At 48.0% G+C, this 16,541-nt stretch overlaps 1 protein-coding gene across 3 annotated transcripts in view; it reads right to left on the bottom strand.

Moving 5' to 3' along the window:
* Nucleotides 1–8,820: 8,820 nt before the first annotated feature.
* The window catches only part of TCEA3 (transcription elongation factor A3), a 45,848-nt gene continuing 38,127 nt past the window's right edge, over nt 8,821–16,541 (bottom strand). For all 3 annotated transcript variants that reach the window (XM_063701854.1, XM_063701856.1, XM_063701857.1), the window contains 3 exons: nt 14,707–14,853; nt 11,787–11,858; nt 8,821–8,924 (listed from right to left, as the gene is read on the bottom strand). In XM_063701854.1, the coding sequence (XP_063557924.1) occupies nt 8,916–8,924; nt 11,787–11,858; nt 14,707–14,853 (228 nt within the window). In that variant the 3' untranslated portion in view covers nt 8,821–8,915. The remainder of the gene's footprint in view (nt 8,925–11,786; nt 11,859–14,706; nt 14,854–16,541) is intronic.

The following is a 16,541-nucleotide window of genomic DNA, read 5'->3' as shown; positions in this document are numbered from 1 at the left end:
TTAAAGACATCAAACAGACCCATACTCACTGAACCCTATTCTGTACCAGCTGCTGAGCTGGGAAATAGGACACCACCCCTCACGACTGCAGGGCTGCTGCATGGATTAAATGTGAGAATGATACAGAGGATGGCCTTGGCATACCATGGCCATCACTATTATGGGGGGAGGGAAAACACATCACAGATGTTCTGTGAGGTGAACATATTGCAAAGTGGCTCAGAGCATGACCTAGGCTCTGGGTTCAAATCCAGGTTCTTTCTCCAAAAACAAATGACTTGGCTCACGCCTGTAATCCTAGCACTTTGGTAGGCCGAGGTGGGCGGATCATGAAGTCGGGAGTTCGAGACAAGCCTGATCAACATGGTGAAACCCGTATCTACTAAAAATACAAAAATTAGCTTGGTATGGTGGCATGGGCCTGTAATCCCAGCTACAGGAGGATGATGCAGGAGAATTGCTTGAACCTGGGAGGCGGAGGTTGCAGTGAGCCAAGATTGTGCCACGCAGTCCAGCCTGGACGACAGAGTGAGATCCTATCTCAAAAAAAAAAAAAATTACTCTCAGAACCTTGGTTTTCTCAGTCTGCAAAGACTATAATAATACAAATTCATAGAAAGTAGAATAGTGCTTTCCAGGGCTTGAGGGGAGGAGGAAATGAGTTATTTAAGGAGTATAAAGGTTCAGTTTGCAAGATGAAGAGTTCTAGAGACTGGTTGTACAACAGTATGAATGTACTTAACCTTACTGAACTATATACTTAAACATTTTTAAGATGGGTTGGGCGCGGTGGCTTATGCCTGTAATCCGAGCACTTTGGGAGGCTGAGGCGGGTGGGTCACACGAAGCCAGGAGTTCCAGACCAGCCTGGCCAAGGTGTAGAAACCCCGTCTCTACTAAAAATACGAAAGTTAGCTAGGTCTGGTGGTGTGCACCTGTAATCTCAGCTGCTTAGAAGGCTAAGGCACAAGAATCACTTCAACCCATGAGGCGGAAGTTGTAATGAGCGGAGATCACGCCACTGCTCTCCAGTCTGGGCAACAGAGAGAGACTGTCTCAAAATAGATTTTTAAAAAACTGCTAAGATGGTTTATGTCATGTGTAGTTTACTACAATTTTTAAAAAACAGTATAATAATAGTAACCTAGTTCATGAGGTCAGAGGGCTCACTGAGGCAATCAATGTAATGTGCTACCCTGCACTCATAGTAACAATAGCTAATATTTACTAATCAGTCACTATGTGTCAGGCCTGATTCTGCTGCTCTCTTTGTATTAACTAAATGAATCCTCACAACAACGCTTTGAGCTAGGAGCTGTTATTACCACTGTTTAACCGATGAAACCAGAAGCATGCAGAAGTTGTATAATGTGCCCAAGATATCCAGCTAGTAAATGCTCAATGATTAATAGATATTACTGACACTGTCATACAAAGAAATTTTAAAGGAATCATCATCATGAAGGTTGAATGCAATGTGTGCTAAGAGAATTTCACGATGCTATGGGAGTTCTGAGGAACCATCTCATGTTGCTAGGGGATCGGAGACCTCATAAGAAGATGTGCATCTGAGGTGAGCCTTGAAGAATGGATAAGATTTGGATCTGGCTGAGGAGAAGGAAGCAGTATAGGTATTCACAAATGGGAAGGCCCATTGGGTATTCAAACACAGGGCAAATATCTCCTTTAGCCTGGAGCATAAGGGACAGCAGAGGTGGACGATGAACCACGAAAGCCAAGCAGAGGGCAAGGGCCTGTCAGGCCTCTGAGCCCAAGCCTGCACGTATACATCCAGATGGCCTGAAGTAACTGAAGAATCACAAAAGAAGTGAAAATGGCTGGTTCCTGCCTTAACTAATGACATTACCTTGTGAAATTCCTTCTCCTGGCTCAGAAGCTCCCCCACTGAGCACCTTGTGTCCCCCACCCTTCCCCCCCCACCCCCCCCCCCCGAGAACAACCCCCTTTGACTGTAATTTTCCATTACCTACCCAAATCCTATACAACGGCCCCACCCCTATCTCCCTTCACTGACTCTCTTTTCAGACTCAGCCCGCCTGCACCCAGGTGAAATAAACAGACTTGTTGCTCATACAAAGCCTGTTTGGTGGTCTCTTCAGACGGACGCGCGTGACAGGGCCCATTGGCACAGTCAGACATAAAAGCCTCTAGGCCCCCTCGCCGCCCCCAAAAAAGGCAGAGGGCAGATAGAGCTTTGAAAATCAAACCAAATAGTTGAATTTTGATAGCTGGTGGAACCTGCTGAAGACAAGGAATGATGCTCAGAGTCAGGCAGGGTAGATGCAGGGAAGACAGTGCTCTGAGTTGGAGGATCAATAGAAGACCTTTGCACCAGTCCTAGAAAAAAAAAAAAAAAACCTGGGCCAGGTGCAGTGGCTCACGCCTGTAATCCCTAATCCCAGCACTTTGGAAGGCCAAGGCAGGCGGATCACAAGATCAGGAGATCAAGACCATCCTGGCTAACACGGTGAAACCCCGTCTCTACTAAAAATACAAAAAATTAGCCAGGCGTGATGGAGGGTGCCTGTAGTCCCAGCTACTCAGGAGGCTGAGGCAGGATAATGGCATGAACCCAGGAGGCAGAGCTTGCAGTGAGCCGAGATCGCGCTACTGCACTCCAGTCTGGGTGACAGAGAGAGACTCCATCTCAAAAAAGAAAAAAAAAAAAGAAAAGAAAAAAGAAAAAGAAAAAAGGAAACCTGAAAGGCCATGTTGACAGTGATGGGAATGGAGATAAGGGTTGGTCAAGGGAGAGACTATAGAATTGGGAAATAAGAGAAGAGGACAAGGGGAAAGGGTCACAGATGGTTTTAAGGAATGAATTAGCTGACAAATAGGAAAGACAGAAGAGGGGACCAAAGAAAGAAAAGATGCATGGGGTGCAGTGGCTCACGCCTGTAATCTCAACACTTTGGGAGGCCCAGGTGGGAGGATCGCTTGAGGTCAGTCAGGAGTTGGAGACCAGGCTTGGTAACATAGGGAGACCCCCCCTCGCGTGCCCATCTCTACAAAAAAAATTTTTTTTTTGAGACAGATTCTCACTGTCACCCAGATTGAAGTGCAGTGGCACTGTACTGCAACCTCCACCTCCCGGGTTCAAGCGATTCTTGTGCCTCAGCCTTCTGAGTAGCTGGGATTACAGGCATGCGCCACTGCATCTGGATAATTTTTGTATGTTTAGTAGATGTTTAGTACATGTTGGCCAGGCTGGTCTCGAACTTCTGATCTCAGGTGATCTGCCCGCCTTGGCCTCCCAAAATGCTGGGATTACAGGCATGAGCCACTGCGCCTGACAAAAAAAAAAAAAAAATAGCCAGATGTGGTGGCATGTGCCTGTAGTCCCAGCTACTCAGGAAGCTGAGGTGGGAGGATCACTTAAGCCTAGGAGTTCAAGACTGCAGTGAGCAATGATCACACCACTGCACTCTAGCCCAGGCAACAGAGTGAGACCCTGTCTCTCAAAAAACAAACAAACAAACAAACAAACAATGTTGGGGTATGGTGGCTCACACCTGTAATCCCAGCACTTTGGGAGGCTGAGGTGGGAGGATCACTTGAGCACAGGAGTTCAAGACCAGCCTGGAAAACACAGCGAGATCTCATCTCTACAAATAAAAAAAAAATAGTGGGGGGTGGTGGTGCACACCTGTGGTTCTAGCTACTTGGGAGGCAAAGGTGGGAGGATCACTTGATCCTGAAACATCAAGACTTCGGTGAGCTGTGATTGCACCACTGCTTTCCAGCCTGGGTGACAGGATGAGACCCTATCTCAAAAAAAATATTTTTAAATTAAAAAACAGAGATGTGAGTTCAATTTCAGATTAACTGTATTATAGCATTGAGAGGGTCAGTGGGGTGCTTGTGAGGAGATATCCAAATAGGCACTTGGCAATGTAAGTCTTGAGCTAAAGAAAAAACGAGGGTAATAAGAGATTTGGTAGTCTGGATGAAAATACTAAGAAAGACTTCTCATCCTATACAGTATTTTAGGTTCCTGGAACCTTTTTAAAACACCCAAATTGGCCATAGGATCTTCAACGACCCTCCATTCTTCCATTTTCAAGTTTTTTTTTTCTTTCTCTTCTTTTTTTTTTTTTTGAGGTAGAGTCTCACTCTTGTCGCCCAAGCTGGAGTGCAGTGGCAATCTCGGCTCACTGCAACCTCTGCTTTCTGGGTTCAAGTGATTCTCCTGCCTCAGCCTCCGGAGTAGCTGGGATTGCAGGCGTGTGCCACCATGCCCAGCTATTTTTTTTTTTTTGGATTTTTAATAGGGATGGGGTTTCACCATGTTGGCCAGGCTGGTCTCGAACTCCTGACCTCAAGTGATCCACCCACCTTGGCCTCCTAAAGTGCTGGGATTACAGGCGTGAGCCACCGCAGCCAGCCTATTTTCAAGTTCTTTTGGCCATAACATTCTGGTGAGCTCTTTCATTCCAAGCGTGTTGCCTGTTTTACCTCATTTGACCTTGTCTTTTTCCTCCAGTATGGTAACCACCTTCCCTCCCCTAGGAAGCCCTCCTGGATGGCAGAGGTGAATGCTAACTCCTTGTAGCTCGCACCTTCTTCATCTTTGGTTATGAAGGAGATGGGGTTAAACCACTTGTTCCAGCCAACAGCATGTGGAAAGACTCTGTGACAAGGAGGAGCACAGCATGTCGTGAAGAACTGAGAGAAGGCCAGTGTGATTGCAGCACAAAGTGCGGGGGCGAGGTACAGGCCCGTGCTGCAGGGCCCTGTAGACCTTGCCAAGAGCAGTAGGGGGGAAAAAAAGAAAGGTTTTAAATGGGGGTGTAGAGTGGAGGATTCTAAGGATCAGTTTTACGATGTGGAAAAGCCTGTTCTGGTCAGTTGGATCCGGAGTGGACACGGGAAGGCCCGCAGTGAGGGTTTTGCCGCCTGCTGATGACAGTCTGTGGCCTATTCATACCCTTTTGTGTCCTTTTGTGAATGTGGATGTATACTGTATAGATGTGTGGACTTGAGCTGACTTGTTCTTTTGCTGTTTAATCTGACTCATCTCCTTTGTAAACAGTAAGGTTATTGAGGGTGAAGATTAGTTTTCTTTTTTTTTTTTTTTCTATGCTCTAAATCCCTATGCTATGACACAGGAAACACAACAGTTATTTAGATTGTGACTACTGAAAATCGCCCCAAGGTGCTGCGTTTATAAAACTCACCCAAGGTTGGCCGGACACAGTGGCTCACGCCTGTAATCCCAGCACTTTGGGAGGCTGAGGCGGGCGGATCATGAGGTCAGGAGTTCGAGACCAGCCTGACCAACATGGCGAAACCCCGTCTCTACTAAAAATACAAAAATACAAAAAAAAAAAAAAAATTAACCAGGCGTGGTGGCAGGTGCCTGTAATCTCAGCTACCCAGGAGGCTGAGGCAGGAGAATTGCTTGAACCCGGGAGGTGGAGGTTACAGTGAGCCGAGATCACACCGCTGTACTCCAGCCTGGGTGACAGTGCAAGACTCTGTCTCAAAAAAAAAACCTCACTCAAGGCCAGGCGTGGTGGTTCACACCTGTAATCCTAGCACTTTGGGAGGCTGAGACAGGCGGATCACCTGAGGTCAGGAGTTTGAGACCAGCCTGGCCAACATGGTGAAACCCCATCTCTATTAAAAGCACAAAAATTAGCCAGGTGTGGTGGTTCCAGTACTGGGGTTCTAGTACTTGGGAGGCTGAGGCAGGAGAATGTCTTGAACCCGGGAGGTGGAGGTTGCAGTGAGCCGAGATTGCGCCAGCCTGGGCGACAGAGCAAGACTCTGTCTCAAAACCAAACCAAACCAAACAAAAAACTCACCCGAAAGTAACCTTTATTGGCCTTATTAAATTGACAGTGGTTGCTTTTTGTTCTGCTTTTGGTTTCTAGACATTTGGATGGAGGATTACATAATACAGAGAAAAATCTGGACATCTAAGGCCTTCCTACTCAAAGTGTGGTCTGTGGACGAGCTGCATTGGGGTTAGAAATGAAAAATCAGCTGGGTGCGGTGGCTCATGCCTATAATCCCAGTGCTTTGGGAGGCTGAGGCAGGAGGACTGCTTGAGCCCAGGAGTTTGAGACCAGCCTCGACTACATAGGGAGACCCCATCTCTATAAAAAATAAAAAATTAGCCAGGTGTGGTGGTGCATGCCTATAGTCTCAGCTACTCCAGCAGCTGAGGTGGAAGGATCGCCTGAGCCTAGAAGGTCAAGTCTGCAGTGAGCCATGATGGCACTACTGCACTCCAGTCTGGGCAACAGAGTGAGACCCTGTCTTAAAAAAAAAAAAAGAAAAAGAAAAAAAGAAAGAAAGAAATGAACAATCTCAAGGCCCACCCCAGACCCATTGAATTGGAATCTGCATTTCCGCACAATGCCCAGTGAATTCTCACCTGTATTAAAGTTTAAGAAACATCTGGATTTCTAAGCAACATCCCCCTGCACATCTGTGGATAATGTTGGTCCCTCAGATGTATGTGGCATTTATCGCATCCCGTCTGGTGTGGAAATCTGTGCCTATGGTTTCTTTCCCTGCCAGGCTGTGACTTCCTGGAAGGTAAGGGCTGAGCGCTGTGTATAGCTCTGGATCTCTTATAGCACAATGACAGGAAGCAGAAGACCTGGGTTTCTGTCCTGGCTCTGCCATTTATGAGCTCTTTGTGTTGTATCATCTGTGAGAGGATTTTCGATCTTTCCAAGAAAGGGATTCACCCCAAATCTAACTGTTTAAAAGTCAGAGACAGGCCAGGCGCGGTGGCTCACGCCTGTAATCCCAGCACTTTGGGAGGCCAAGGTGGGTGGATCACCTGAGATCAGGAGTTCGAGACCAGCCTGGCCAACATGGTGAAACCCCGTTTCTACTAAAAATACAAAAAAAATTAGCCAGGTGTGGTGGTGGGCACCTGTAATCCCAGCTACTCAGGAGGCTGAGGCAGGAGAATCTCTTGAACTCAGGAGGTGGAGGTTGCAGTGAGCCAAAATCGTGCCATTTCACTCCAGCCTGGGCAACAAGAGTGAAACTCTGTCTCAGAAAAAAAAAAAAAAAGTCAAAGATGGGGCCAGGCACAGTGGCTTATGCTTGTAATCCCAGCACTTTGGGAGGCCAAAGTGGGCGGATCATTTGAGGTCAGGAATTCAAGACTAGCCTGGCCAACATGGTGAAACCCTGTCTCTAATAAAAATACAAAAACTAGCCAGGTGGTAGTTGTGCGTGCCTGTAATCCCAGCTACTCAAGAGGCTGAGGCAGGAGAATCACTTGAGCCTGGGAGGCAGAGGTTGCGGTGAGCCAAGATTGCACCACTGCACTCCAGTCTGGGTGACAGAGAGAGACCCTGTCTCAAAAATAAATAAATAAATAAAAATAAATAAAAGTCAAAGACGGTGGAAGACTCCTGTACCTAGTTTATTTCCGGGCTTCATCTACAGGAGAAGGCACTTATGGATGGAAGGAAGAAGACAGTAACCAATTCTAGAGTAAATGATATCCAGGGTATATGAGGAACTTGGGTTATAGTTGCCCCAACAGCTTCCCCAAGGCTTTTCTAGAAGTTTCCAGCTTTGCTGAAAGTTCCTGTCAGCATCAAAAGCAAGCCGAGGCCAGGTGCGGTGGCTCACACCTATAATCCCAGCACTTTGGGAGGCCGAGGAGGGTGGATCACTTGAGCCCAGGAATTCGAGACTAGCCTGGCCAACAGGGCGAAAACCCGTCTCTACTAAAAATACAAAAAATTAGCCGGGTTTGGTGGCTTATGCCTCTAGTCCCAGCTACTCAGGAGGCTGAGGCAGGAGAATTGCTTGAACCTGGGAGGTGGAAATTGCAGTGAGCCAAGATCACACCACTGCATTCCAGCCTCTAAAAAAAACAAAACAAAACAAACAAACAAAAAAAGGAAGCCAATAATTATCATGGGAGAAGCACGGCAAGGTCTCTGTGCTCTGCAGATGTGTTCTGAAGCTCAGGTCACAGATGGAGCTGTGAGGGACACATTGCTAGGGCCTGGGCAGGTTCTGAGGCTCAGGACTTTCAAGGGGCCATGGAAGTCAGAGTGCTGCTGTAATCTTCAGAAAGCCCACTCAAGAAAGCCCACTCAAGAAAGCCCACTCAGAAAGCCCAGCTCAAGAGGATCTGTTCCCTGCCTAGAGGGATATGATCTGGAGTCCTCAAAGGCCCCCACAGCCAGCTGTGAACAGGGAATAGCAGAGAGTTTGGGAAGAGATGAGGAAAGAGTAGGGAAGAAATAGTTCTATTAGGCCACTGCAAAAGTAACTGCAAAAACCACAGTTACTTTTGCAGCAACCTAATACGTAGTATGGAAGTAATATCTGCTGAAGCCAAATGGTGTATCAACTGTTCTGCACGTGTGACTCTGAGGTGGGGGTGGGGTAAGGTTTGTGTTGATCTGGCATTTTTCAATTTGGAAAAGGCTGGGAGATCCAGATGGGAGAGAAGGAACTCAAAGCAAAGGTCTGCCAGCCCACTGTCAAAGATATGACACCTCAGGTCTAAGGCGCTGCAGTTTCTTTATTTTTTCTTTTTATAGAGATGGGGTCTTGCTGTGTTGCCTGGGCTGGACTCAAACTTCTGGGGTCAAGCGATTCTCCCACCTCAGCCTCCCAGAGTTTGCAGATTACAGCCATAAGCCACCGTGCCCAGCCCTCTGCAGTTTCTAAAAGAGGTTCATCAATAACAGATTCTCAGCATCATTCTCCAATTAGGCTCCCCCATTAACCAATTGTTTCTAATGACCGATTATTAATTTGCAAGAGAATTCTTCCTCTAACTCATACCATCCCACTCAGAGTCCAGTATTTTCCTTCACTTTAATTTTTATTGCTTCTCCAGTTCAGACAATTCAGCGCTTCCTCTTTCTTCTTCCTCACCTTGTTCATGGCTGGCTGTTCCATCAGCAGAACTACAAAACCAGAAAGACAACAAAATTTGAAAGGTTTCTCGGCATCCTCCAAGGAGGCTGTGGGGGAATATGAAAAAGAAGGTGGTGTCTGGAGCCACACAGACCAGAGTCCAAAGCCCAGCTCTGCCATTATTAGCTGTGTGATCTTGAACAAATCACTCACCTGTAAAATGAGCTCATAATGCTTGTGAATGTGAGAATGATATCAGGTAATAAATGAATGGCAATTCGGTGCCAGGAATGTGCTGAGCTCTCAATTTATGGTCAAGAACATCACTGGGATGGCTACTAATCACTTGGTTAGACTTTCGGTCTCCCACATGGCAACGGAGACCAACTGAAAATGTGTTCAGAAGTCTGTAGTTGTTACCTCTAGTGGATCCTGTCCCTCCAACTAGTAAGAGTCAAGGAGGAGGAGCTGGATTTAAAGCATTCAGAATGTCCTTTCTCTAACAGTAACAAAATCACAAGAGCTACATTTATTGAGCATTTATTCTGTGCTAGGCAGTATTAACATGTATTAACTCATTTCACCCTTACAATCACTCTGAGCTATATCACTCCCAATTTTTTTTTTTTTTTTTTGAAACGGAGTTTCACTTGTCACCCAGGCTGGAGTGCAATGGCATGATCTTGGCTCACCGCAATCTCCGCCTCCTGAGTTCAAGCGATTCTCCTGCCTCAGCCTCCCGAGTAGTTGGGATTACAGGCATGTGTCACCACGCCTGGCTAATTTTGTATTTTTAGTAAAGACGGGGTTTCTCCATGTTGGTCAGGCTGGTCTCAAACTCCCGACCTCAGGTGATCCACCGGCCTCCCAAAGTGCTGGAATTACAGGCACGAGCCACTGCGCCTGGCCTATCACTCCTATTTTTACAGGTAAGGAAGCAGATCAGAGAAGTTAAGTGACTTGCCCAAACTCCCATAATACTAGTAGGTGACATACCCAAAATAGTAAGAATAGTGGTTTTATGTACCAGGCATGTCTGTGCTCAGGGCTTTTTTTGTATGGTTGTATAATTTGTTGACTGCACAAAAGAGCCTGGCCAAAGGGGCAAGCTGAGGCTGAAATGTAGCCCCTGCTCTGTTTGCTCCATACCCTGGCATGAGGCTGTGCTGCCTGCAGGAAGGGACACCTTTTCCTAATTTGACAAAGATGCCATATGAGCTCTCAGAGTCTCTGTTAATGCTTTATGTGTGTTACCTTCTCTACTCCTCAAAACAGCTCTGTGGGCTAGATATGAATACCCTCATTTTATAGATGAGGAAATCCAGGCTTAGTGAGTTCAGGTCACTGAGTTAAGTCACTTGGTAAGGGATAAAGCTAGGATTTGAGCCTGATGCCAAAGCCCATGCTCTAAACCAGTAGGCCACTATACTGGCCCCATCCCTAAGTGCTCAATAAGTGAAAAAAGGAAAAAATACATAATCATCTGGTTTTTACCTTAAAAAATATGGCAGTTCTAATGAGGCCCCAGTAAGGGCTACTGAGGTCCTTAGTAAGAAAAATAATTAGAGGCTGGGCACAGTGGCTCACGCCTGTAATCCCAGCACTTTGGGAGGCTGAGACGGGCGGATCACGAGGTCAGGAGATCAAGACCATCCTGGCTAACACGGTGAAACCCCATCTCTACTAAAAATACAAAAAAATTAGCTGGGCGTGGTGGCGGACGCCTGTAGTCCCAGCTACTCAGGAGGCTGAGGCAGGAGAATGGTGTGAACCTGGGGGGTGGAGCTTGCAGTGAGCAGAGATCACACCATTGCACTCCAGCCTGGGCAACAGAGCGAGACTCCATTTCAAAAAAAAAAAAAAAGTAAAAGAATTGATCAGGAAGTCGGAGCATCGGGTTTCAGTGCTCCAAACTGTGGCTTTATGCTTATTAACTATTTCCGTATTTCAATTTCCTTGTCTGAAAGTAAGAATAGCATTATAAAGGAACAATTCTTGTAGTTGTTTGCAAAGTGTTTATGCTATACATGATAACCCTCATATCAAAATGATCCTCACATCATCAAACCTGGGAGAAAGGCATTATTATTACTCTTTTGCTCAATGAGGTGAGTAACATGCTCAGGATGAGTAGGGCAGAATGGGACCTGAAACCAGGGATCCTGACTTGTCTTGTACTTCTTGCTAAGTACCTTAGAACTTTTGAAGCACCTGCAGCCTGCCTGGTGGCCCAGACATCACGTGGTGCACGTGCAAGTCAGATAGCAGTTGGAAACTGACATTAGTCACGTGACCACACTCTGTTCCTTCAGGAGACTTGGCAGGAAGGAGCACTCTGGGAGGAGTCTTTTCTTGGCTCCCATGCGTGAAAACAAAACTTCTGACTTTGCAGGAGCTGGGGCAGTCTGAGTTACAGACTTGGGTAAGACTTTCAGAGCTTCCTTAGGAGGGAAGGATGACCTGGTGGCATTTAGGTTCAACTCCTTTCTGACAGGGCTCAGGCTTCCTGTTTCCCATCCCTGGCTGTGGCCAGGTTCAAAGGAAATACCCTCTGTGGAAGCACTTTCCAAAGAGGCGTGGTCCAAGTGCAGAATGTTTTTCCTCTCCTCTGTGGATCTCAGGAAGCCAATTCCATCTGTGCTCAAATGACAGACTTGCTCATCCTGTGATAAAATGTGGGCTGCTGCCCCCACCCCAGCTTGGTGCCCTTCTAAAATGAAAACATGCATGTGTGTTCTCTCCCCACCTCCCCAACAGCAATCCGCCACTATCTCTGGCTCTGCAGACCTACTTTGTGCAGGCTGGCAAGTGCTGCCATGCACAAGGCCCCTTCTGGGTTGTGGGTATACTACGCCTTATGCGGGCGAGGTATGTGGATGACAGGGAAGGGGGAAATACATAAACATACAGACCTTCCAGCGATTGCCACATTCATTGCATAAGACAAAGGTAGTCATGGGCTCATCAGCACTGCGTGTCTGCACCTGAGAGAGAGAAGAACCACTCATGAAGTCACTCCCCTGTTCTAGGACCTGCCATGGCTCCCACTGTCTTTAGGAGTAGGTCCAAATCCCAGAGGTTGGCACTGAGATTCCCACCCCCCATTGGCAATTTCCTTACCACTGACAACTCCATAATATTAGTATTATGCTTTCCTCTCCTCTGGCAGGCAGTCCATCAGCTCACTCCCAGTATCTTACTGGCTTAACCTGGCCTTTTGCACTTCCGCTTTTTTTTTTTTTTTTGACAGTGGAGTCTTGCTCTGTTGCCCAGACTGGAGTGCAGTGGTGCCATCTCAGCTCACTGCAACCTCCACCTCCTGGGTTCAAGCAATTCTCCTGCCTCAGCCTCCTGAATAGCTGGGATTACAGGTGCCCGCCACCACGCCCTGCTAATTTGGACTTTCACTCTTGTTGGTCACTCTTGTTGATCTTTTGTAACAGATCTCTCTTCTCTTACCTCAAGACTTATCTCCTACAGGAAGTATTCCCTGACTCACCCCTGAACACACCCTACTGGACAAGCTCACAGGAGTGAGCTGCAAGCAGGCTTAGTGGTCTAGTTCATCTTCCTTATTTTACTGGTGGAAGACCTGAGGCCCAGAGAGGGAAAGTCCTAAATATCACTGGGACTATTTAATGTTACATTTTCTCATCCTCTTAGCCTCATCATTCAGGTGCAGGAACTGGGTATCCCACAGTAAAGCCCTGGCATTTCCAGGTTTAACAGCTCCTGTTCTGGTTTTCTAAGGCTGTCCTTGGCTGGCCACGACATGTAGCAAGTCATTACTTTGCTGACAATCAGCTACGAATGATGTCAGCTGGGAATCTGTGGTGTGGGACGAGTTATGCCCGCCACCCTCCTTGGGTGAGCCCCAGCAGCCCAGCAGTCTGCCAGGCGGACACAGCTTAGCGCAGCCTGGTCACTGGAAAGCAGTGACGAGCAGAGAGAAAACTTTGCTAGTGGGCAGTTTACTTCTAGAAGAAGTGAGGCACAGGAAGCGCATCACTCCACACGGAAAGGTGCTTGGGAGAGAGCAGAAGCTTGCACAAACATCTCCGGATTCCAGAACTGGAATTCTCCAAGGGACTCCTCCGGAATGGCAAGGCTGACTGCATTTCTGCCCTGGCCACAGAATGCCGCAGGCAAGGTGCTCTTGATAAATGGTGTGTGCCGAACAGACGGAGAACTCTGAATAGAGTTCTAGAATGACTAGACACCAGTTAGAATCCAAGGATATTTGTGCTCTAAGGGCATACCATGTGCAACCCAGAAAGAGGAGGCCATTCTCTGGTTTTAAGAGAAGGGGCCTCCACAGCCTTCCCAAGTTCCCCATGCCAGGGCGATGGTCTTCAACTTTAGGACTCAGAGCTAAAGCCCTTAGGCTTTATTGACCAAGTTAGCTGGGTTGCAGGCAGAATGGTGTGGATCTGGTTTATTACTATCTCTGACATTGGCCTCCTTTCTTGGGCAAGGCTAAAAAGCCCATCTGTGGCCTGTGTGGGCCTCAGTTTCCCTGGGTGTGTAATGAGGGAGCTGGGTTTCACATTGCCAAGTTCCCTTCCAACTGTCTATGACTCTTCAGCTGCCGTGAGTCTGATTCTTCTTATTGTCACGTCAGGGCAGACCAAAACACACTGACCAAGCCTCGTAGACACATAGTGGGGATGATTCTAAACTCAGAGGAACATTGTCTAGAAGCCACAGGTACACCACGTTAGTGTACCAAGGCTTGCCCTTCTCTCTGCAGCCTGGAGAGTTTTTAAGGTTTTCTTTGTTTTGTTGAGGCAGGGTCTCGTTCTGTCACCCAGGCTGGAGTGCAGTGGTGCAATCATGGCTCATTGCAGCCTCAATTCACTGTAGCCTCAACCTCCTGGACTCCAGTGATTCTCCTGCCTCATCGCCACCCATTTCCCCCGCATCCAGTAGCTGGGACTACAGGCACACACTACCAAGCCTGGCTAATTTTTGTATTTTTAGTAGAGATGATGTTTCACCACGTTGCCCAGGCTGCTCTCAAACTCCTAGGCTCAAGCAATCTGCCTGCCTCGGCCTCCCAAAGTGCTGGGATTACAGGCGTGAGCCACTGAGCTGGCCCAGCCTAGAGAGGTTTTCTTTTTGTTGTTTGTTTGGTTTGAGACAGAGTCTCCCTCTGTCGCCCAGGCTGGAGTACAGTGGTGCAATCTCGGCTCACTGCAGCCTCCACCTCCCAGGTTCCAGTGATTCTCCTGCCTCAGCCTCCAGGGTAGCTGGGATTACAGGCATGTGCTACCACGCCTGGCTAATTTTTTTTTTCTTTCAGATGGAGTCTCACTCTGTCACCCAAGCTGGAGTGCAGTGGCGCGATCTCGGTTCACTGCAAGCTCCACCTCCCGGGTTCACGCCATTCTCCTGCCTCAGCCTCCTGAGTAGCTGGGACTGCAGGTGCCTGCCACCACTCCCTGCTAATTTTTTGTATTTTTAGCAGAGACGGGGTTTCACCGTGTTAGCCAGATGGTCTCAATCTCCTGACCTCGTGATCCGCCCGTCTTGGCCTCCCAAAGTGCTGGGATTATAGGCGTGAGCCACCGTGCCCAGCATTTTTGTATTTTTAGTAGAGATGGGGTTTCACCATGTTGGCCAGGCTGGTCTCAAACTCCTGGCCTCAAGTGATCCACTCGCCTTGGCCTCCCAAAGTGCTGGGATTACAGACGTGAGCCACCGCACCCGGCAAAGCCTAGAGAGTTTTAACCCTTTCTCCCCTCTGGCTCTTCCCTAAGCTTCTCACTGATTTTCCACCTCTATGCCCCTGCGGCCTCCTGCACCTCCGGCCCGTCCCCTCACTGTCCATACCTGGTTATAGGTGCAGTTCTTCTTCTTGCATTTGCTGCACTGGAAGAGGTCAGTGGTGGTGCCACCAGTCTTGGCCATCTGGTGCTCACGGATGGCCTCTTGGGTCATGGCATTCCTCAACTCCCTCAGTTCATCACTGGCCATTTCCTAGAGAAAAAAGAGTCTGCCCTTCAGGGCTGAGGAGTTGCAGGGGCCCTGCCCCACACCCGGTTTCTAGAAAGCCTGAACAGAAAAGGAGGTAACATGCTTTATTGACTGCAAGGAGCTGGAGGGAGGCCTGGATTCCGGGTCCTGCCCCAGCTGGGAGAAAGCTGTCCCCGCAGAGTCCTCCTGCCGCCCACGGCTGGAAGGTCATAAGGCACATTCAGGTGAGCAGCAGGCAAACAGCCTCTGCCCGAGGACGAGCACTCCTGTGTACATTTCTTCAGATCTAGGGCTCATCCTGCCTGCTAGGACCTTGGCCTTGGCCTGAACCTTCCTGCTTGAGCTGACTTGATCACTGCCACCTGGTCTATGATGTTCCCCTTAGCCTTCCTCTCTAGACTTGACCCAGTGCTCTTTTACGCTGTGATCACTGCCCTGCTCTTCTGCTTAGTGGGAACCTTGGCGCAACTACCCATGACTTGCTGCTGCTACCCCCATCCTGAAGCTCCTGGGCTCACACAACTGTTCATCTGATGAGCATGCACCCAAGATCATCTTTTTCTGAGAGTTTCTACAGAAGAGTCTCCAGTATCCCACCAGCTCACAGTAGACACTCTGGGTCTGCATCACCCACACCTTTGCTTTCTCTGTCCATCTCCCTGGCCACTTGTCTCCCCTTAAGCCTCTGCCAGAGGACAGCAGAGAGGGAGCTCCAGTTAAGGGTTGGTGGAAGGGGAAGGAGGGTGGCTGATGCGAATGTCAAAATGAGGATTTTAAACTTTTTTTTTTTTTTTTTTTTTTTTTTGAGATGGAGTCTCGCTCTGTCACCAGGCTGAAGTGCAGTGGTGCGATCTCGGCTCACTGCAACCTCCACCTCCCGGGTTCAAGCGTTTCTCCTGCCTCAGCCTCCCGAGTAGCTGGGACTACAGGCTCATGCCACCACGCCCAGCTAATTTTTGTATTTTTAGTAGAGACGGGGTTTCACCATGTTGGCCAGGATGGTCTCGATCTCCTGACCTTGTGATCCGCCCACCTCATCCTTCCAAAGTGCTGGGATTACAGGTATGAACCACTACGCCTGGCCTAAACATTTTAATTGTTGCTGTCTGTCCTGATTCCTTAAACCATGGAGAAGAAAGCTGGCATAAAGGTCAAAGCATTTTAGTGTGCTCACCTTTCATTATAACCACTTAGGCTTCTTGATAAAATGCAGATTCCTATGAATCTGAATTGCTAAGGGCAGGCCCAGGAATATGCACTTTTTAAAGTTATTTATTTATTTGGTTTTTTTGGGACAGGATCTTGCTGTCACCTAGGCTGGAGTGCAGTGGTGCGATCGTGACTCATGGCAGCCTCAACCTCCCCAGGCTCAAACGATTCTCCCACCTCAGCCTCCCAAGTAGCTGGGACTACAACCAGCATGCACCACCAAACCTGGTTAATTATTTTTTGTATATTTTTGTAGAGATGGGGTTTTCCCATGTTGCCTAGGCTGGTCTCCTGAGCTCAAGTGATCTGCCTACTTTGGACTCCCGAAGTGCCGGGATTACAGGCATGAGCCACTGTGCCTGGCCAGAATATGCATTTTCACTAGTGTCCTCAAGTTATTCTGGTACGTATTAATGTTTAAGTCCTAGTGTGTTAAATTCAAAGGCTAGGCCCTAACCAATGGCAGGAGAATATAGAAAAAC

This window comes from Gorilla gorilla, chromosome 1 (genome assembly GCF_029281585.2).
Source record: "Gorilla gorilla gorilla isolate KB3781 chromosome 1, NHGRI_mGorGor1-v2.1_pri, whole genome shotgun sequence".
In the NCBI taxonomy this organism is placed as follows: Eukaryota; Metazoa; Chordata; class Mammalia; order Primates; family Hominidae; genus Gorilla; species Gorilla gorilla.
This window is presented reverse-complemented; position numbering and strand designations above follow the sequence as displayed.